Consider the following 23,377-nt stretch of genomic DNA (forward strand, 5'->3'; position numbering starts at 1 on the left):
GGCAAATTTAAAATCCCATTGGTCAAACTGTTTCATTGCTTATATAACTAACACACTGATTGTGAAGGTCGTGGGCAGATTAGATTGACATGGCAATGCATAGAGGCTGACAGCTGATTGGATTTTTAAAAAATAAAATAAAAAATTCAACTGTCACAGCCACGTACTGGAAGCAGTGCAGCCAAGAGAAACGCTACCAAATGAACAGAATAGACTGTTGGAATAGATCAATACAATTTCATGGAACAAATATTATAATTTAGGAAATGTACATCAGTGCGTCTGATGGTCTTTAGGCCACCATAATAATTATTTCTCTTTCTCTGTCCCCCACCCCAGCTCAAACTCCCACAGCTCATCTCCCCCCAGTAGTTCAAATGCCTTCAGTTTGCTCAGCTCTGAGCAGGACAACCCTTCAACCAGCGGCTGCAGGTATGTAAACTCGAGGACCGTAAACCGGGCCTGCCAAATCGGGGTTCTTGTTGTTTTTGCTAATCTGACTGGGCGGGAATGCGTTTGTTCCACTTGCAGTAGTCAAGAGTCGGCCAAAGCCAAGACTCAAAAGGAAGTGCTGAAGACCCTGAAAGAGCTGAAGCTGTACCTGCCTGCCGAGAAAAGGCATGGCAGCAAGTCCACCACGTTGAATACACTCAAATACGCCCTGCACTGCGTCAAGCAGGTGGAAGGTAAAGGCCTCGCATCAATCGCTTTCTCTTTCTCTCTCACGCTCCACATTTGTTTTTTTAAATTATTGTTTAAGTCTGTCCGACTTTTGACAGTTACTTGATGAAGTCCTCTTGCTTTTGTACACAGCCAATGAGGAGTACTACCAGCTGCTGATGACCAATGACAGTCAACCTTCCGGCCTGGATGCATCGTCGTATACCATCGAGGAGATAGACAGCATAACATCTGAATACACTCTCAAAAATAATGTAAGTTGCTGAATTTCTGTTCAGTGAGATAATTTGAATTTTGTAGTTTTGTTTTTCAGATGAACGCATACTGATTTTTCTTAACATTTTGTTGTTGTTGTTTTTTTAATTGTGAGAGACTACACATATAAGGAGGGTGCTGTAATTACTGCCAAAAGGTGCATCAACAAAGTATTGATCAAAGGCTGTGAATACTTGCCGTATATGCATGTGATTTCTTAATTTTTAATACATTTGTGAAACATTTCAAAGTTGTAATTATGGTATGTTGTGTAGAGAATTTTGGAAGGGTGGAGTAATTAAATAAATTTTGGAATAAGGCTATAACATAACAAAATGTAAAAAAAAGTGATGCACTGCAAAGGCATCTCTGCAATCTTTCAAACATTCATGTGACTGAATTAAAGTATAAGTGTTGTCTGCTTTTAACAGGACATTTTCGCGGTGGCCGTGTCTCTCATCACGGGAAAGATTGTGTACATCTCCGACCAGGCCGCCTCCATCCTTAACTGCAAAAGGGACGTGTTCAACAACAGCAAGTTTGTGGAGTTTCTCATCCCACAGGATGTCAGCGTGTTCTACAGCTTCACTACGCCGTATCGCTTGCCCTCCTGGAGCATGTGCACTGGAGCTGGTAGGTGGACCCGCATCTGTTTCTCATTTCTCGTTATGATGTAGTGTGGAGCTACACTGTTGTTGCTGTAAAACTAAAAGAAAAACTGAAAAAAAGCAATCAAAACTGACTGCTTTTTAACTCGGTTTTACTGGTGTACCTATTATTATGGTTATTGAGGAAATGTTTAAAATACTGAGACATAGTAAGACAACACAGCTACATCCCCAGTTATGAGAGGGTGTGCACACTTGTGCAACTACATTATCTCAGTTGTTTATTTTTACCTCACCAAACTAAAATATTTCAGGGGATTTTCAATTGAGATGTACATATTGCAGGTCACATTAATGGTGGAAAAAGTTGTGAAATTATCTTTGTCACGTTTTTTATCGAGCAAATATTTGAACAGGGGTATGTAGACTTTATATTTACTGCAAAGTACAGAAACACAACATTTTAAATTTTGGGGTTAATGGGGTGGAAAAAATCTAATAAAAAATTGACGTTTCACTTCCCCACTCACTTTCAGTGTGAACCAATGTTGGCATGAAGGCAAATATTAGCCCCAGTTCACCAAGTAGACTTCTCCTAATAAAAGGAGAGTGTTGCAGTTTGGCAGCATGTGGCACATCAAGATGCTGTCTTGGTGTAATCTCCCCCCTTTTGTTCATCGTCATTAAAATCATCATTGCGTTGCCTGAAGGATGGCAAAGTACAACAATGATGGAAAAACCAGGCCACTTATTCCTCTTACATTTTTATTTTATTTTTATTTTTTTTGGCCAATCATTATAGTACATTTATATCTGATCCCATTAGTGACACACAAATCCGATGGTGTAACCCCTACTAGCCATCTGTTTTTAAAAGGACAAGTTTGTCCACCCTTGCTTTAATGACATTAGAATTTAATAAACATCTTAATGACCTAGACTTAAAGTGGAAAAAGAAACACCCGGTCCCTCCAAAATAGTTCCCCTCCATCACTGCTTATTTTTCCTGACTACCAATTGCCGAACTCTCACATTTAATTCATTGCAATAATAGGCAGAGCTACATATTAATGACATTCATGAAGATCCGAGTGCCTGCCCTGGGGGACCAAAAGCCGGCCAAGTTGTGCACTATCGTTTTACTGCTGAAATAAAACATGCCCCATTTCCCGTTGCAGACTCGTCGCCGTCTGACTGCATGCAGGAGAAGTCCTTCTTCTGCCGTATCAGGTGGGTGGACGCCGGCCCGACTTCAGTAGCGGACCATCTGCTGCTGGTGATTTCTATTCATGCTTTTATTCCGCTACCTGTGTGTGTGTGTGTGTGTGTGTGTGTGTGTTTTTTTTTATTTATTTATTTTTATTTTTTAACTTTGTGACACCGCTAATCAAATGCTTTTTCTATGCCACAGTTATGCACACAACATATACTGTATTATTGACCTTTCTTTGACAAGGTCGTCATTTTGTTAGTTAAGTGGGGTACACACATACCGATTTTTAACATGTCACCCTATTTTTAAGTATACGAGAGACCCTGCACATGACGAGAGAAAAATTGGCATAACAACACAGCACACCACACACACACACAACGATATATCCACTGACAATCGCGGTCGTAAATATTTTTTTAAAAATTGACATTTACAAATGTCAGCCCTGACTGTTATCCAGTCAGATCGGAGAGGTAAAATCACACACCCCACACCACAGGATAATCGCTCAAGATATTCTTTCAGAGACATCAAATAATCGAGCCTTTATTCGTAAAGGGGTACCATGACGAAATTTGATTATCAGTATGTCTGTATCCTGCTTAATCTATCGTTCTGTTTCACCTCACAATTACGGAAACATGGCAATCTTGGAATGTATTAAAAACAAAAAACAAAACAAAACAAAAAAAAAAAATATATATATATATATAATCACTTGGGTCAGCACCAAATTGTACGATTCTTTTGATTTCACTGATAAATTATGAACCTGAACTTTAAAATGAATGACTTCTTCCTTGTCTCATGAAGTCTTTCTTCCACAAAGTTATGTGGAAATTGGTTGTTGTTTCTTTTTGTTAATCCTGCTCACAAATTGCAAAGAAAATCTAACATAGACAACAAATGGCTGATGAAAAGCATTTGATGGTCTTAGTGAAATTTGGTTGATTTGCCCTTTTTTAACCTGTTCATCCAGTGGAGGTAAAGAGTCCAAGGGCGACCTACAGTACTATCCTTTCCGAATGACTCCGTACCTGATGAAGGTCCAAGTCGCAGCACATGCCCAGGACCAGTTCTGCTGCCTCCTCCTGGCCGAGAGGGTTCCCTCCGGTTATGACGGTAAGTACCCAGACAAAAGTGAACACGTCTTTCCTTTAGGTCCAAAACCTTAGCTTGTTATTCCAGTGGCAGAATGTGCATTTGGTACCTGGGCCTTCAGCAATTATACAAACCTTAACTGTACAGTAACTGTAATAGCGTTTTCTTTTTTAATAGCACCCCGGATTCCAACAGACAAGCGCGTTTTCACTACGACACATTCTCCAAGTTGCGTGTTCCAGGATGTGGATGAACGGTAAGCCAAACAAACATTGATTCCAATTTTTATTTGAGTCACTGGGTCACACTAAGCAACAGTGGGAAGTCTCTTCCTGGCTGAGTTTGGCGTGAACCACTGGGTTCTATCCATCCAGCCATTTTCTATGGTTCATGTTCAGATTTTGGGTGGGAGCTGACTATGGCCGCAAGAGAGGCGGGGTACAGCCAGAACTGGTATAGACAAAAAAATTCAATAAAATTTCCTTTCACACCTGTGGACAATTTAGTCTTCAATGAACTTAAGAAGAATGATTTAGGAATGTACATAATTTTGTCTGACAAAATTCTGCAATCTTAATACTAACAGACAATGCAAAACCACATAGCTAACAAAACTAGCATCAATGTTACATTGGTTGTTTGTTTATATGTGCCTTTGATTGGCTGGAGACCAGTTCAGGGTGTACACCGCCTCTCGCCCAAAGATAGTTGGGATAGGCTCCAGCACGCCCGTGACCCTAGTGAGGCTTAACGGTACAGAAAATGGATGGATGTTACATTACTTTTTGTTGGTGTTTAATAGCGTTCATAATAATACATTCATTTCAATGAGGAAAGATGATTTAAGAGTTCAGTGTTTTCAATTATGAGCGTGGTCACGGAACGAATAAACTTGTAAGTCAAGGCACAGGTGTACTTTTTCCATGTATTGTAGAGCGGTGTTTCCCAACCTTTATAGAGCCAAAGCACATTTTACATTGGTAAAAAAATCTCAGGTCACATCACAAAAAAGAATTTCCCAAAAATACATGCTGTACACTGAAATAATGTCACTTTTGTCTCAATGCAATTATAATGGGTGTCAAGTATACGCAGATTTTTACTAGTTGCGGTCCAGTTCCCTATCCCCCGCAAATAGTGGGGGTCCACAATATGACTGGCAACAGGTGGCTACACGGGTTAATTGTACCTTCTTCTATCTAGTGGAAGAGCATTTAATTGTTCTGCCTGTGACACTATAAATGTACTGTGTGTGTATTTCAGAGCAGTTCCTCTCCTGGGTTACCTCCCCCAGGACCTGATTGGCACACCGGTCCTCCTCCACTTGCATCCTAACGACAGACCCATTATGCTGGCCATTCACAGAAAGAGTGAGTAGATTTAAACTGAACAAAAAAACAGCACCTCTCAACAGTTTCATACACAGTACATATTGGACCTCATTCAAAATTCATCATTATATCTTTATACATCACTGTCAATAATATAGTTTCCACTTTGCACTAATCGTACAAAGATTACTGTAGCATAATTAGACTATATTTATGACTTACATTTTTAATTCCTACTCAATGGTGCTCTTTGTATTTGTTTGTACTTTGGTGGTTGTTTCTGTATTATTAATATAAATATACATGTGTGAATACCTCTATCGATCTCTCTATGTATCCTAAAACAATCCCCAAAAGTAATGTGATCGCTTTTTCACCCCCAGTCATCCAATATGCAGGGCAGCCGTTCGACCACTCAATACGATTCTGCACACGCAACGGAGAGTACATCATCCTGGATACCAGCTGGTCCAGCTTCGTCAACCCCTGGAGCCGCAAAGTTTCCTTTGTGATCGGGAGACACAAAGTGCGGATGTGAGTTTTTGCGTTTTATTTTATACAGAGGTGGCAAAAGTACTTACAGCGGCTGAAATCAGTATAGAACACGTGACAAGTTTTCTCACTAAATGTACTTCCAGAGGTGCTATTGGCCTTAAAGTTTCACCAGATGTTGGGAACAACCCAAGCAATCCGTACATACAAAGAAAGTAGAACAAATGTGCTCAGAAATTAAGTTGTGTGTAAAAATGTGAAATGACACAGGGAAAAGTATTGAACACATGAAGAAAGGAAGGTGCAAAAACGCATGGAAAGCCAAGACAACACCTAAAATCTATCAATAATCGAACAGCAATCCAGCCCCTTGTCAGTGCAAATGAATATCAGCTGGTTCAGTCCTAATTGATGGCCTACAAAAAGGTCTCATTGCCAAGGTGTGAGTCGAGGCCCATCTCATGATGGGTAAGAGCACAGAGCTCTCTCAAAACCATCACAAAGTAATTGTTGCAAAACATAACGATGGTATTGGTTAGAGGCGCACATCTAAGCTTCTGAATGTTCCAGTGAGCACAATTGGCACCATAATACTAAGTGGAAAGCCAATCATACCACCGTAAATTTGCCTCGATAAGGTGCTCCTTGCAAGATTTCTGACAGAGAAGTGCAAAGAATAATCAGGGGAGTTGTCCAAGAGCCAAGGTCCACCTGTGGAGAGCTTCAAAAAGACCTGGAATTAGTTGTCACAAGGAAAACAGTGAGTAATGTACTCTGCCGCCATGGCCTGTATGCACGCTCATCACGCAAGACCAGATTGCTGGGGAAAAAAAGCATGTCAAAGCTTGTTTAAAGTTTGCTGAACAACATTTGGACAAGCCAGTTAAATACTGGGAGAATATAGTCTGGTCTGATGAGAGCAAAATTGAACTCTGGATGCCATAATGCACACCACGTTTGGGGGAGAACTGGCACTACACATCACCCTAAAAACAAAATACCAGCAGTGAAGTTCGGACGTGGGAACATGATGGTGTGGGGCTGATTTTCAGCAAATGGTACTGGTAAACTTTATATTTATTGAAGGAAGGATGAATGGGTAAATGTACCGAGACATTCTTGACAAAAATCTGCTGCCATCTACGAGGATGCTGAAAATTAAACGAGGGTGGACATTTCAGCAGGATCATGATTCAAAACATACTGCCAAGGAAACTCAATTGGTTTCAAAGGGGGAAAAAAATAAAGCTGCTAGAATCGCCCAATCAATCATCTGACTTGAATCCAATCGAAAATCTATGGAATGAACTGAAACTCGGTCCAAAAAAGAAGCCCACGGAACCTTCAAGATTTGAAGACTGCTTGTGTGGAGGAATTGGCCAAAATCACACCAGAGCAATGCATGCGACTAGTTTCTCCATACAGGAGACATCTTGAAGCTGTCATTGCAAACGAAGGTTTTTGTACGAAGTATTAAATAAAGGCCAGTTGGCATGTTCAATACTTCTTCCCTGTGTTATTTCACATTACTACACACAACTTAATTTCATTGCATATTTCTTCTACTTTCTTTGTATGTATGGATTACTTGGGTTGTTTCCAACATCTGGTGAAATTTTCATGTCAATAACACCTTTTGAAATATATTTGAGAACAATTGTGACATTAAGTACTTATTTCGGCCGCTGTACTGAAGTTGAACTACAGATTTGTTTGTTTAAAACATAACAAAAAATAAGAAGACTAGTAAAATTGGAAGTACTGATTCATCTCCTTAAATTAAAGTATCACACTATGGTAAGTAAAAATGATTTGAGAATTTCTTTTTTTTTTTTTATATCTAGAGAGTAAAAGTAAAATTCTTCAGACAAATAAATCCTCAAGTACAGATACCTTAAAATTTTACTTACATGGAGTAATAAAGTATTTGTACTTTGTTAGTTCCTTTTGTTATAGGTGGAACGCTGTTAAATAAACATTTTCATTTGTTGGATCCCAGGGGCCCCGTAAATGAAGACATATTCAAGGCCCCTCTCTCTGCTGGAGCCAACACAAAGATCATGGACTCGGACATCCAGGAAATCACTGAGCAGATCCACCGGCTCCTCCTCCGGGTGAGAAACAATAAGGAGGGTCCATAGGGCTTGCTACTCAATCCTCAGATTTTTGCAGTAGATGCTACTTAAATGTCAAAACTCCCTAGGGTTTCAGTAGAAAGCTAGTGGTGTTCCACAAGTCTTGATACAAAATCCACTCTACATAAATGCCAAAATTATTTGATGTTCCTGTAAGAAAGCTGAATAAGATTGGTAGGTAGATACCGTCTTGACATATAGCTAATAAAATATCTTCTGTTTATCCATCAGCCGGTTTATAACGGTGGGTCCAGTGGCTACAGGAGTCTAAACAGCACCGACCACCTCCTGGGTATGACCTCCTCTAGCGAAAGCCTTAACAAAGGGAGCAAATTCCATCAAAAGGACGATGACGAGGAGGAAGACGTGAGCAGCAAAGCCCGGCCAGTGAGTTATCTCCCATTTACAGTCGAGCCAACTATTAACAGGATTCAGGATACTGCTCGGTCCCTATCTCCTGCGAATAGTTGGGGGAACACTGTACAGTGAACCAATACATCATCACGTATTTGCCTTTCTACCAATATTTTTTTGAACCTATTCGGTGTTATTTGCTTAGAAACTTATTCTCTGCTAGGCCCAGACCAAATTGTCTAGTATAACAGTATTGCTTTGGCACCATCTTGTGACATCTTCGTATGTTAAAATGAGGGGAGGAGCTGTATTAAGTCAGGCCACAGCCTTGTCTAATCGAATAAATTGCTTTCCTGCCGTCTTGTGGCATCTTCCAGCAATTACAAACCTTTTTATGATAGATAACGAGTTTTGAACAAAAGCCAAGAAAAATTGTGGAACGCTTCCTTCGGCCGCATAAAGTGACGCAGAGGGCCAGATCTGTACTGTAGAATCATATTGAGTGTGCAAAGGCTACTCTAACCTTTTTGTCTTTCTTTTGGTAGAGAACTTTCCAGGAAATCTGTAAGGGAATCCATCTCCAGAAGCACCAGGAACAGTGCAAGAAAATTAATAGCGGTAACTCCAGAATTCCTACCTGTTCTACTTTGACAGTATGGTCCATCCTGCATTGGAATCAACCCCAAACTCCGTCTCTCTCGTAGATTCTGCCCAGAAGAGACTCCGTACCAAGGACTTGTCCACCCTCCTGAGCCTGAAGGAAAGCGCCACGCCGATGGAGGAAAGCAGGTCTTCTTCCCACGAGGAGATGCCGCTCAACGACCAGACTGTCTATTCCTACCAGCAGATCAGTTGTCTGGACAGTGTTGTCAGGTACAAATATTACATTAAAACGAGGGATATATCCGTTACATCTCTACGGTACTCCTACTTGTAGAAATACACTAATACTGCACACTGATAACACTTCACCAGTCTGACATACTTTCTGGGTAGAAGCCATGTCAGCCGTGTGGAGATACTTCAAGGTAAAAACATGGCTGACAACACTTTTAGCCGACTTTTAGCCCTGCGAGCTGTCAGGCAAGCTTAAAGTATTAAGCCCTGCCGTCCGCTCCACGCTGGTTGTTTTTGTACTCCCCTTCAATCCCCCCCAAAAAGTGGTATCGATTTTTTTAATTGACCCTGCAGGTACTTGGAGAATTGCAATGTCCCCTTCGCTCTGAAGAGAAAATACCAATCCTCCAGTAACACCACGCCGTCTGAGGACAAATGCAAAATCGGCACCACAATGCAAGCTTCTCGAGGTATGTCCCCACTGTGTCACTTCCATAAAAGTAGATCAATTTTAAAATGTTCATGTCATCGTAAAAAAATGTCTTCCGAAGGCCTTCTTGGGCTTACTTAAATGCAGGGGAGTCCAAAGTCCGTCCCAGGGCCCCTAGTGGCCCAGCTGCATTTATTTCTTTTTCTGCCACGCCGCATATTGAATAATAAAATAAAACACAGCCCGCATCAAAAAGTTACAAGAAAAAGTTAAAATGTTGAAAGACGGCTCTGTTTTTTTTAATTGAAAATTAAAATATTGAATGTTACAAGATATCATACTTTTATTTTAAAATGTTAAATTTGATATTTTTATTTCAAATTAAAATATAAAAATACCATATTTTTAAATGTACAACAAGTTTAATGAAAAATGTACACAGTATTGTTTTTATTTAAAATTGTAAATGCATTGGAATGTTGTAAGATAGCACACCATTTTTTTAAAGGAAAAAACGGTATAAAGATGCCATTGATGGATGTATATATTGACCTACAGCATATTGAATTGGTTTTAGCATGTGAAGTGCCACGCCCCCCATCTCTTTGCTTCCATTTTTGCTCTATGTGGCCCTCAGTGGAAAAAAACAGCTCTGCTTAAAAGTTTATTCTCTCTCAAACTCCAGAATGACAGTCCCATGTCAGTATTTTTTCTTTTTTTTTTTTTTTTTTTTTTTTTTTTTTGTCCTCTGTTCTCTTCGGCAGAACCAGCCTTGTTGAAGGATCAGTCCAGTCTCTCCACTTTGGAAGATCCAGATAAAAAGTCCGGTGACGCTGCCAGAGTGGTAGTGGGCACTTCGCTGCCCCTTCCTTTACCTAACAAACCAGAAAGCGTGGTGTCCATCACCAGCCAGTGTAGCTATAGTTGCACCATAGTGCATGTTGGGGACAAGAAACCTCGGCAAGAATCAGGTACAGTGCCGTGAAAAAGGATTGAAATCCTGTCTGTTTTCCTCTTTCATGGTTCCTCTCGTGGCATCATTATTATCATTTAATAATTATTTATTTAATCTTTTTTATTATTATTAAATGTATTACATATTAAATGGTATATCATTATGTAATATTATTTCTTATTAATTATATCACAAAAATTTAAAACATCATTATATAATTACCATTTAATTGTTTATATTTAATTATTATTAATTATATTTCAGATAGCTTGAATTTTTATTTTATTGATATACTGTGGTGCCTTAAATGTAATTTGAAAAATGATCGCTAGTGTCATTTGACTCCAATTCACCAATCAGACTGCACAAGGCAGTCACATGACCGCACACAAACCCTTCATGGGCCAATCAAAGTGACTTGTTTTTGGGGGGAGGAGGGGACACCCGCGCGAGTGTTTACGGACTCCAAAAAACAACAGCTTTGTTATGCAGCGCTTAAATTGTGACTGCTCAAACTTGGATATTTCAGCCCACTTCTAACTTGAGAAAACACCTTTGCGGCTAGTTGCGGATGTTTCTGTGGTTGTTTTGGTAGTGCATCTGGGAACATTAGCTTCTTCATTCAGTCATTTAAGTGCGCAAAGCAAATAATGTGTCTGTAGGGCCCAATGCATGTGTTTTGGGCAGTTAAAAATTTAAATTGTGGCAGGTGTGTGGGGACTCCCACATATTATGTTTAAATGTATTTATTTTTTATTTTAATTTTACGTGGCGGCACGGTGAGCGATTGGTTAGCAAATCTGCCTCACAGTTCTGAGGACCGGGGTTCAAATCCTAGCCCCCACTGTGTGGAGTTTGCATGTTCTCCCCGTGCCAGCGTGGGTTTTCTCTGGGTACTCCGGTTTCCTCCCACACCCCAAAAACATGCATGATCGGTTAATTGAAGACTCTTAAATTGCCCGTAGGTGTGAATGTGAGAGCGAATGGTTGTCTGTTTATGTGTCCTGCGATTGGCTGGCGACCAGTTCAGGATGTACGGCGCCCCTCGCCCGAAGATAGCTGGGATAGGCTCTAGCACGCCCGCGACCCTAGTGAGAAGCGGTAGAGAAAATGGATGGATTTTATTTGACGTTCATGCTAAGATTTCTTTTAAAATCAGAAGTTACAAGTTATTCTTGACTTGTTGTTTTTTTACTTCCGTACTCTTACTCAAGTAAATATTTGGAGGACGAGTTTTAACTTTTGCTTGAGTCATATTATTCTAAGGTAACAGTAATCTTACTTGAGTACAATATTTGGATACTCTACCCACCTTTGGCTATTCGTTAGCCAATCTATGTATTTTGCATTATTTGTTAGGATTAAGCTAAACTGACTTTCCTAAGGCTAAGCCATGTGATGGATGATGTAAATACACCACGTGTAATTCTCTTGTACTTTAGTTTGACAGTAAACATCAACTGCAAGTGGCAATAAACATCTTGTAGCCTCTATTTTGAAGAATTGTTCACAATCTGCCAAACTACTGCTTGTTGGGAAGTCGCTCACTGGACAGTCCATATGCCAAATAATTCACCAGGTCGCTTGTATCTCAAGGCACCACCACTTCGTTTATTTATTTATTTTTAAATAATTTGTTAAAAGTGAGCATTATCATCTTTGGAAAGCTGCAATTTTTGGTACGGCTCTTGTATTGGGACAATGCAATAAAAAGAGAGAATCAAGGGGACAGTCATTTTTCACAGCACTGTAAATACATCTTTGTACCTTTTTTATGTGACTGTTTAACTGCACATTTGCACATGTTGATGATGTGATCAAAAATAAGGAGTAAGGGTAATGAGACAAAAGATCCTTACAGTGTATGATACAACGTCTTGCAGATATTCTGATCACCAGATCAACGTGAAGCATTTGTGCTTCCTACATATTTCTCTGTCTCTTTCTGACTGTGTGTGTATGTATTTATGTTGTGGGTAAGTTTGTGTCCAAAGTTCCTTCCGCTGTCTTAAATTCTGTTATTAGTGTATATATTAACTCAAGCGGCTGAAATGACATGATCTTATCTGTACTGAAACGTGTTATTGGTCTTCTGTCATCCATACAGAGATCACAGAGGATGTGTCAGGGGCGAGCGAGGCAGCAGAGTGCAGCCACAACCCGGAACAGGGGGCTCCGTCTTGGGCCGTTTCGCCTCGGGACCAAGAAAGGGAGTCATACAGAAAACTGGGTTTGACCAAGCAGGTTTTGGCAGCCCACACGCAGAAGGAGGAGCAGGCCTTCTTGTTTCGCTTCAAGGAACTTCCCAGGCTCACTGCCCTCAAAGCCAACTGCTCGCAGTATTTGGAGCGCCAGAGGGAAAAGAAGAGCAACAACGGTGAGAAAGAAAATCTCACACACGCAGTCTGTTCTGAAGCGGGGTAAACACACAGGCTACTGCTAAACACAATTTATGAGCCTTGACAGTCAAAGTAAGCAAATCTCTTAAAGATTATCCTAGGTGATTATCTTGTGGTGTGGAAGAGTGAGTGAAAAAAAAATCTCCCCGATTTGCTAGTAAAATGTTTTTGGCCGACAATTGTAAATGTTAAGGGGTACTCACATACTGATAATAATGATATACTGATAATAATCGGGCCAAATTTGAAAATCTTTTTTGCTTGCTATATGCAAAGGCGTCATCATCAGATGTCTCTAAAAGATTATCCTTAATGGTTATCCATGTCAGTCCTAAATATTAAACCTAGTCAATATGCATGATTGGAAATCAATGGGTTGTTTCCACTCGATGTTGACCACACACATAAGGCTCAAATTTTACACGATAGGCAGTATGCGTTTAGCTTGGGTTGGGTAATTTCATTCCAAGAAATGTTGCCTACTTGACTGGATGCTAATTTCCTCCCTCCCACCAGCTGCCCAGCGTGGGAAGCAAAGCAATCCTGGGGCTGAGCCCAACATGGCACGGCGCGGTGTGCGCAACAAGAAGACCAAATCCAAGCGAGCCAAGCAGACAGAGTCCTCGGACAGCACCGCATCTTATCCGAGACACCACCAAATGCGAGGCCCCCCCCTTAACCAAGGCCTTAACCCCACGTCCTGGTCCGCTTCCGACACATCCCAGTCCATTTTCCCCGTAGCCTACCCTGGCTACCCTCTCCAGGTTGTCCCCAGAGACACTCCTGTAGTGCCCCGTTTGCACGCCCCTCTGCAAGGCTTTGGTGACAATCATGGGGATCCTCCTTGCCCACCAGAGGTCCCTCATTCCCCCTACACCACACCGATGGTTGCCCCCATCATGGCTCTGGTGCTGCCTAACTACTGTTACCCACCCCTGAGTGCCGGGCCTCCACAACCGGCGTACCACCCAGAGACTGCCAGTTTCCCCATCCAGGTCCAACCTTACGCCCACCCCACCATTCCAGGACCGGCAACCTTAATGACTCAAGCCCCGTTCAACCCCCAGAGCCCCTTTACCCCTCAAGTGGACTATTTGGCGTCGTCATTCTACTTCCCCCCGATGACTTCGGAAGCCCTCAAGGCCCCGGAGGGGGGCCAGTCTCGTGCCTCCACGCCGCAGTCCGCTTCGCTGCCGCTGTTTCAGTCCCGCTGCAGTTCGCCTCTGAACCTCCTGGAGTTGGAGCTTACTGGGGACCGACAGGATGGCACGACATTGCCCCCCGGAGGACAAGGCGGCAACGCGGCCGAGCGCGAGAAAGCGGCAGTTGGGGGCAAAGCCAAAGAGCTGAATCAGGTACACAAGGAACAACGCACCTTTTTTTCTTCTCCCGAATACCCCCATACAGTGAACCCCGCTTCATCGTGGGGGAGCCATTCCAGACCCATAGGTATATAGCTATAGGTGAAATTACATGATATAGAGACCATATAATAAAATGTTTTACCCTTCCCACACGTTTTAAAAACATTCAAATGTATTAAAACACAATTTATAACTACATTGTAAACGTATTTGAAAACACCTAAATTGGGGCACTTATAAGTGGGGTTGGGCATCGTTTGAATTTGAGCGATTCTGGTTCCTTATTTCGATTCCGGTTCCAACCGATTCTCGATTCAGATTCTTTTACGGGGCTAGGTCAAAAAAGTTTGCATGGTTTATATAGAGGGTGTCCAAATTATGAACATCGATTTTCTTTTATAGCCTGTAGCATAGACTAAAATGAACATCGGGGTCTTTCTAACCAGTATCAATATCAAACCTATGAACTAAGAGGTAACGTGTGTGGAACTAACCCAATTGTATACTGTAAAACCCCATAATTAAAAAATGGTTGATCTAAACCACAGCGATATAGCGGGGGAACACTGTACTCACTCTCTATGTACCTCCCGGAAAATCACCATAGATTAGCTTTGATTCGGCCTGTGAGACACTGATCACGTCTAACAGAAGTAAATGTCAATTTCCTTGGTCCAAGAATTTAGTTTTTAAAAGATATATTTAAAATCCACCAATGTATTTCTATGCCGTGTGTAAAAGCCAGATTTGTTCCCGAACTCCATATGGGTGTTAACACATGATGTATTATGCCTTACACCCTATAGCCATCGCTCAGTCTCCTTGGTCCACCTGGACCGTTGTATTACGAGGGCACGATCCATGTCTGTGAGCGTTTGTCTTGGAATAAAGGCATATTCTCTTCTAGGCTGAGGGCTTACAGCAGCGAGGTAGGCTGACCATCCGAAAAGCTTCCATCCTTGTCCAATCTCATTCCTACCCAATTCCATATGTCCGTTAAAGCTGTATTTACAGTTGAAACCAGACGTTTACATACACTGCATAAAAAGACAGACACACTTTTTTTCCCCCTTCACTGTCTGACATGAAATCAGACTAAACGTTTTCTGTGTTAGGCCAATTAGGATTACCAAACTTGTTTCTATTTCCTAAATGCCAGAATGATGAGCAAAGGATTTTTTTAGACAATTTTTCATTACTTTCTTCAATGTCAGATGTTTACATTTCATTAGCATTTGGTACCATTGCCTTTAAACTTTATGACTTCAGTCAAAGTTTTGGATGTCCTTCCACAAGCTTCTCACAGTGGATGAGAGGAATTTTGGCCATTCCTCCTGACAGAACTGGTGTAACTGAGCCAACTTTGTAGGCCATCTTGCTCGCACATGCTTTTTCAGGTCTGCCCATACATTTTCAGTTGGATTGCGATTAGGGTTTTGCGATGGCCGCTCCAAAACATTGACTTTGTTATCCTTAAGCCACTTTGTAAGCAGTTTGACAGTATGCTTCGTGTCTTGGTCCATTTGGAAGAGCTATTTGTGCCCAAGCTTGAACTTCTTGGCTGATCTCTTGCAATGTTTCCTCAGTATATTCATCCGTATCCATAATATTCTTTCCTCATGATGCCATCTATTTTGTGAAGTGCACCAGTCCCTCCTGAAACAAAACAACCCCACAACACGATGCTGCTATCCCCTTATTTCACAGTTGGGATGGTGTGCTCAGGCCTGCCAGCTTCCCCCTTATTCCTCCAAACGTAACAATGCACATTATGGCCAAACGGTTCAATTTTAGTTTTGTCGGACCAGAGGACATGTCTCCAAAAGCTAAGGTCTTTGCCCCTGTGTGCATTTTGCCCACTGTAATTTGGCTTCATGTTTCTTTTAGAGGAATGACTTCTTCCTGGCATCGTAGCCTTTCAGCCCATGTCGGCACAGTACTCGTTTTACTGTAGATAATGACACGCTCTTACCAGCTTCAATCAGGCCTTCACAAGGTCTTTTGCTTTTGTTCTTAGGTTGTAATGCACATTTCTGACCAAAGCACATTCATCTCTGGGACACAGAACTCCTCCCCCTCCTGAGCAGTATGATGGTTGGACATTCCCATGGGTTTTATACTCCCGTATAATTTTTCGAACAGTTGAACGTGTCACATTCAGGCATCTGGAAATTGCACCCAAGGATGAACAAGAGTTATACAAGTCCACACTTCTCTTGATGATATCTTGGCTGATTTATTTTTTACTTTCCCATGATGTGACACAAAGGAGTTTGTTTCTGGTATACCTTAAAATACATACAGGTGTGTCTCTAATTAACTTGGCTGTTGTCAATAAACCAGAAGTCCTACCAAATCAGAAGCTTCCAAAGACATGACATTGTCATGTGGGCTTTCCCAAAACTTTTAAAGGCATAGTTATCTTACTCTATGTAAACGTTTGACTTTGAAAAAAGTAATAAAAGATTGTCTAAAAAAGAAACCTCTCATTATTCTGGCGTTTAGCAAATAGAAATAATTTTGGTAGTCCAAATCGACCTAAACTAGGAAGGGTTTAGTCTGATTTCATGTCAGACAGTGAGGGGGAAAAGTGTCTTTTTATGTAGTGTAAGTGAATTCCTGGTTTTCACTGTCAACTCTATCTTCCCGCTCCCACCCTAACTTTCTTGACTTATGGTGTGCATATTTAAGCTCTGATCTGTGCTGCAAAACCTCTAACTAGTTTAAGAAAATCCATGGGATGGTACACAGTTTTTAAAAGGAATAGACTCTCTGGCATTTGTTCTGTGTTGTTGCTAGAAGGGTCAGATGATCTTTATTTGGAGATGATGTCATCAGGGTCACTCTTGTCTTTGCTGTGTCAAATTCTAAAGACATTTATTTTCACTTTACAGGGACTTTAATGTCTTCGTCACCTACCAATGGCTAATTTAACCACAGTGACAACTTATTTTTTTTATTTGTTTTTAATTTTTTTTATTTTTTTAAGTGACTAGCAACAAATCTAGTGGAAACTCTTAGTCTTCCTCCAGAGGAGGAGACACATTCACTCCTCCGTGTCCAGACTGCAACTGATTGGTGCAATGCCACTACTGGCTAATTTAACAATAGCGACTAACCATTGTTTTTCATTGAAGCAATTGGTGACAAATCCAGACATTCTTAGTGATGTTATTGGAGATTTCAGTAGACTCATTCTACTGGAGCAGAGTTTCACCCTTCTGCGTCCCGACTGCAAATGAATGGTGCAAAGCTACATAGAGCCAAGTGACTGATTACTTTTCAAAAAAGTGATGAGGAACAAATCTAGTGACTTTTTGTGGCGTTACTGAAGAATTCTAGGGACTCTGAGACTCCCTCCAGAGCAGGCGATGTTCACCGCTCCAAGTCCAGATTGCAAATGAATGGTGGGTGTGCCACCACTGGCCAATTTAACCAAATACACCAGGGTGGTCAAAGTATGGCCCGGAGGCCTGCATATGGCCCACTCCATTTTTTTTTAATCTGGCCCACCGAGCATTTACATTTAAGAGTCGTGTAATATTTTAGGTAAGATCCAATGTATTTCCATTGACTTCTATTGTGAGGATGCAGCACCGTAATGTCAAAATTCACTAACAGTCTGTGTATTTCTCTCTTCCAGGCAAGCTCTCGCGGCGACGGCAACAATAGCGACGACAACTCGTCCTCCAGCGATATGCTGGACATCATCCTGCAGGAGGACTCGTGTTCGGGCACCGGCTCGGCTACCTCAGAGTCCATGCGCTCTCGCTCCAACGGCTGCGGGACTTCAGCCAGCGGGACGTCCAACAGCAGGACGTCCAACAGTGGAGCTTCGGCGAGCAGGATCTCCGGAAGTGGGACGGGTGGGTTGGTACTCCACTGATTTTATGGACTTTCTTTGAAACATTGGATTGCGTTTAGCTGATGACCAGTCCGGGGTGTATCGCGCCTCTCTCCTAAAGTTAGCTGGGACAGGCCGAAATGATCCTCCATCCATCCATCAGTTTTCTGCACCGCTTATCTGGACTAGGGTCACGGGCGTGCAGGAGCCTATTCCAGCTAATTTCAGGTGAGAGGCGGGGTACAGCCTGAACTGGTCGCCAGCCAATCGCATGGCACATATAAACAAACAACCATTCGCACTCACATTCACACCTACGGACAGGTTGGAATCTTCAAGCAACCCGAAATGATCCTATTTCACTTAAATGGTCCGAAAAGGATTATTTATTTACTACGAATCGTGTATCTGTTCACATACGTGTGACGAAGACTCTCCACTGGGTGGTGGCAGCGAATTTCACAACACGCAGCGGTTTGGCAGATAGTGAGCAGTGCTTCAAAAAATAGGCTTGGAAAGGCTTTAAGAAGAGATTTATTGCCACCCCCCGTTGAAGTTAACAACCAAAAAAATACACATTGCATTCAAGTAAAACATGTAGATGAGCTAATGAAACTAGCATCTATGTGGTTGTGTTTTAACCCTTAAACAATGGACATTTAAACACAAGCAGTGCAGCAGCATATGTAGACAGACAATATAATATACTCACAGGTATAAGAAAATATACCTCCCTTGTCAAAAAACAACTATTGCTGCATCTTACTAAGTGTATGTATGAATATATTTATACTGGCCATGGCGCACACGCCAGGAGGAGCCACAAAATGAATTAACTCATGAGCTCATGATGCAAAAACTGTTGAGTTCATTAACAAAAACATGCAATGAAAACATAGTGTCTATGTTTTTACTGCATGTTATTGTAAAGTACAATATTGGCGAGTGCTATTTTTTCTACTAAAGACACCTTGAACCGATTAATGGCATTTCCAATCATTTTGATGGATGGATAATATTTTCAGATGCAAATGTTTTCCGTTACAAGCGTGGTCACTGAATGAATTCAGCTCATAAATCAAGGCCCTACTGGGTGTACTTATTTGTGACATTTCTGTTGCCCATTTTCTAATGTAAAATGTATGCCTTATCTCACTAAAGGTTGGCAAACACAGGCCTAAACATTGATTGAAATACATGGACTGTTGTTGGTCGGGCAGGTAGCAACAGCAGCAAATACTTTGGCAGCGTGGACTCGTCGCAGAACAGCCAGAAGGCGAAAGGTCACTCGAGCAGCAGCGAGATGGAGCAGAGCGAGCGCTTCGTCAACTGCGTCCTCCGGGACCCCGTGTGGCTCCTGATGGCCAAGGCGGACGACGAAGTCATGATGACCTATCAGCTACCCTCGCGGTGAGTGCCAACTTCCAATTTGAACCCCTAACCAGCGTTTAAAACCTTGACACAAAACCCTAACCCGGTTTAGAAACGTTAAACCTGTTTAAAAAAAAAAAATCTCTATTTGAAAAACTGACGCTAATTTAAAAACCCTATCACCGGCTTGAAACCTTAATTTGAAACCCTCACTCTATCTTGGAACGCTACTTTTAAACCTTAATATATCCTCACATAGAAATAAATTGAATTAACTGATGGCAGAACGGTAGTCTAGTGGTTAGCACGTTTGCCTCACAGTTCTGAGGTTTAAGGTTCTAATCCCTTTGCTGGCCTTCCTGTGTGGAGTTTGTATGGTCCTCTTCTCCATGCTTGCGTGGGTTTTCGCTGGGTACTCTGGCTTCTTCCCACATTCCCTAAAACATGCATGTTGGGTTCATTGAAGACTCTAAATTGTCCGTAGGTGTGAATGTGAGAGAGAGTGCTTCTTTGTCTGTGTACCCCGCCTCTCCAAACCAAAATACTGTCAACATCCCTTAGTGTGTTGCAGTGCAGTTCTGCACCACTTTGGCGGCCTGGCGCCACCGGGTGGCGTTCAGGTTCAACTACAATGACTCTTGATACTGCAGAAATGTTGGCGACTGCAGTAGTTCTCAAACTTTATACACCAAGTACCTCCCCCCAAAAATAATTGGCTGTCCACGTACCACTACAATGACAAACATGAAAATACAGTACCTTAGTAGACCTAGGTGTTTATCAAAAACAAGACGGAGATTGTATTTCTAAAGTTATAATATTACAAAAAAATATAGATTTTCCAAGAATAAAGTCCAAATTTTACATGAGAAACTTAACAGATTGTCATAATATTATGGGGGGGTGGGTGTTTTGATATTTTGCAAAAAACAACACCACAAGGTTTACAGGAATAAAGTTGAAAGGTGATGAGGCGAAAAAATTCTAAAATTAGCTGAGACTTAAGACCTAATACGACAAGAAATATTTTTAAAAAGGACAAGAAAAAAAAATCTAACTTAAACTAATAAAGTCGTTACACAGTGTGGCGTAAAAAAGATCAAGTCAAAATACAAAAATCACTACTGGATTTGTGTTGTTTATTGAAAATGTAATTGTAACATCAAGTGGATGAAATTCACAGGGTAAAACCTACATCGACTGAGAATATTTGTGGTATCAGCTTTGATTTGGAGTGTTCATTCATAAGTCAGCGGTCCATCTCTCGTGCACCACCTTTTTCGTAGCAATCGAGTCGAGCAAAGTGAAAATCGATGGATAATTGACGACCATTATAATTGCATTGAAATATGTTATTTGTTTGTTAATTTTGGCCCCAAAATATCTTGAATAAGTGGATAAACCGCCAATAAGCCTTTTTGGGCTTTGTCCCCCCGCCCTCAAAAAAGAAAAAACAAAGACTTTAAAAAAAAATAAAATGAAAATGAAAAAAAATTGGAAAAAAATCATTTTGATGTGTGAAATTTCCTAAAGCAACTCTGATTTAATACACATTTCCCCCCACTAATGTAGTGGATTACAATTACATATATGTTGTAATTAAAATACTTAATACGGAGCGATGTTAATTTCGTGACATGTAATTAGTTACTCCCCTAATGTGAATCTATGAATGAAATGTAATTAGTTATATTACTTTGCGAAAGTAATTGAAATAGTTACACTACCACTACCATTCCATTTTCAACTGTGTAACTTGTCATTGGAACCAACTAGTGTTCCAAATAACATGCATGCAAATCAGTCGCCTTGAAATCGTGAATCGTACAGATCCAATGAGTTTTTCCTGGGGGTCGCTGTCGCCGTCGCTGTCGCTGATGTCATAGGCTGTTTTGTACTTCTTGAACATTGGCAGCTAGATCCATTCCACACAGCCACCATCCACACACAGATGTAATTTCAGAATATTACTCAGCGGCGGACGAATATGCGAGCGCATGGACCTGAGGTTGCGCCTGTGCGCTCGGGACCTTTGGATAAGTAATAGGAGTTGACGAGACCAGAAAACATGAGAGTGCTTAAAGAGGAGGATACTATTCATGTGGCACAGCTTGAAGCAGGCATCAGGTGCAGGTAGAGATGGGCCTGGCTCAAGTTGGAGGCCAGAACAAAAAAAAGCAAAAAATGAGGCAAATTAAATTTTAATCTTAAATTTGTACATCAACATATACTTGAGCAGTGTAAATAAGTTTTTCTGTTAAGATTTTTTTTTTTCGCCTTATTGTACTCTTCAGTCTTCCAAATCGCTTAATTTGTGAACATAATAAAAAAATATATATATAACTTCCCCTACAATGTTTTTTTTTTTTTTGTCGCCTTTTTCATACGTTTGGTCTTTACATGTCTGAAATAATCTTCCCAACACAGCGTACTAGTGTGCAGAAATGTCATCGCAGTGGAATAAATATTCCTCGTAAAACAGTCAGTCGTTCTACTAGTGCACTTGATTTTCATACTAGTGAGGACAAAGAGCGTACTAGTATGTGGAACTTCAGATAGAAATCAAGGATATGGAATAAATGCAAACAAGCTGTTCCGTGTTACTTGCTAGTTGTCCGAGGATTAATCAAAAGTGATTTGTGTTTGGTTTGCAGCGACATCCAGAAGGTTCTCAAGGAGGACCGTGAGAAGCTGAGGCTGATGGAGAAGAGCCAGCCGAGGTTCACGGAGGAGCAGAAGAAGGAGCTGATGCAGGTGCACCCCTGGATGAAGAAGGGAGGGCTCCCCAAGGTCCTCGATGTCAAGGTACGCTGCATCATTCAAGGGCAGTACTGGGTTTTCAGACTGGCCGTGAAGGCAATGTGAGATTTGATTTAGATAAATTGTCACAGAAAGTATATTAAAGCGTGCACTTGTATTAATAATATCGAAACAACCAAAATTATATATATATATATATATATATATATATATATATGTATATGTATGTATGTATGTATGTATGTATGTGTGTGTGTGTGTGTGTGTGTATATGTATGTATGTGTGTACCTGTAACCAATGTCATCGTTATGTTTTGCAAAGCTCGTTAGATTGTCAGTCATCCAGGTCATGGTAATCTGCAAAGGTTGAATCACGGCAACTGGATGCTGCTTGCTTGTTGAATTTGTTGTGGTTTTCATAGTTTACTGAAAACGTTGACAATTTTTAAATATTAGGTAATTATGCTATTACGCTAACGATAATTTAAAAAAAAAAGTCCCTTCGCTAGCTTATAAAAATTGTAATTGACCAACTTCCCCACTAGGGAGCGGAACCGCGCTCTAATGATCCTTTCCTCCACTTGTGCATTGAAATGCAGGAGAAACTCCACCTGCTCACCAACCAAGCATTTCTTGCTCTTTTTCACATTACGCTACTTTTAAAAGCAGAATTTATTATCATGTTGGATCTCACTGTACTTTGCATGTGTTCCTAATGATGTGGCCAGTTTGTCTCCTTCATCCAACATGTTTTCGTTGTCCAGGTGTGCTCCTGTTGTGACGGCGCCATCCACGCGCCGAACACGGACGACCTGCCGGACTTGGATCTGGTCAAGAACGATCCCGTGGTGGAGGCGGGCTGCCAAAGGACCCCCAAAGAGGATCCCTCCTTTTTCATTCCAAAATAAGTCTCTGCTTCTTGCTGTTAAGACTTTGAATGCCTCATCATTTTTGTACTGTTGTTTTTTTTAAAACCCTCCTCTTATGTTGTGGGTCTTTTTTTTTTTCTTTCAATGTTAAAAATAAAGGTACTGTTTTTGTTTACTACTTGTTATTCCGCTTCTTTTCACATTCCCCAAATTGGCACATTAGTCATTAGCTCATGTTTTCCAAAATCCCCAAATTCAGACGTTTTATACATTTTTGTCATGTGTAACTACAACCCCAATTCCAATGAAGTTGGGACATTGTGTTAAAAATGAATAAAAACAGACGACAATAATTTGAAAATCATGTTCAACCTA

The 23,377-nt window shown here is 41.0% G+C and overlaps 1 protein-coding gene across 1 annotated transcript in view; it reads left to right on the forward strand.

Moving 5' to 3' along the window:
- LOC133411132 (period circadian protein homolog 2-like) overlaps positions 1-23,120 on the forward strand; it is a 31,462-nt gene extending 8,342 nt beyond the window's left edge. Inside the window, exons 3-23 of the mRNA XM_061693056.1 lie at positions 340-432; positions 532-686; positions 814-935; positions 1,368-1,569; positions 2,723-2,774; positions 3,740-3,882; positions 4,039-4,117; positions 5,125-5,231; positions 5,576-5,726; positions 7,684-7,798; positions 8,051-8,206; positions 8,719-8,791; positions 8,878-9,046; positions 9,365-9,480; positions 12,503-12,772; positions 13,311-14,149; positions 14,965-15,087; positions 17,802-18,024; positions 19,223-19,412; positions 22,028-22,178; positions 22,898-23,120. Of these exons, the coding sequence (XP_061549040.1) occupies positions 340-432; positions 532-686; positions 814-935; positions 1,368-1,569; positions 2,723-2,774; positions 3,740-3,882; positions 4,039-4,117; positions 5,125-5,231; positions 5,576-5,726; positions 7,684-7,798; positions 8,051-8,206; positions 8,719-8,791; positions 8,878-9,046; positions 9,365-9,480; positions 12,503-12,772; positions 13,311-14,149; positions 14,965-15,087; positions 17,802-18,024; positions 19,223-19,412; positions 22,028-22,178; positions 22,898-23,041 (3,673 nt within the window). The 3' untranslated portion in view covers positions 23,042-23,120. The remainder of the gene's footprint in view (positions 1-339; positions 433-531; positions 687-813; positions 936-1,367; positions 1,570-2,722; positions 2,775-3,739; positions 3,883-4,038; positions 4,118-5,124; positions 5,232-5,575; positions 5,727-7,683; positions 7,799-8,050; positions 8,207-8,718; positions 8,792-8,877; positions 9,047-9,364; positions 9,481-12,502; positions 12,773-13,310; positions 14,150-14,964; positions 15,088-17,801; positions 18,025-19,222; positions 19,413-22,027; positions 22,179-22,897) is intronic.
- Positions 23,121-23,377: the final 257 nt, after the last annotated feature.

The sequence above is a fragment of the Phycodurus eques genome, chromosome 13 (assembly GCF_024500275.1).
Source record: "Phycodurus eques isolate BA_2022a chromosome 13, UOR_Pequ_1.1, whole genome shotgun sequence".
NCBI classification, from domain to species: domain Eukaryota; kingdom Metazoa; phylum Chordata; class Actinopteri; order Syngnathiformes; family Syngnathidae; genus Phycodurus; species Phycodurus eques.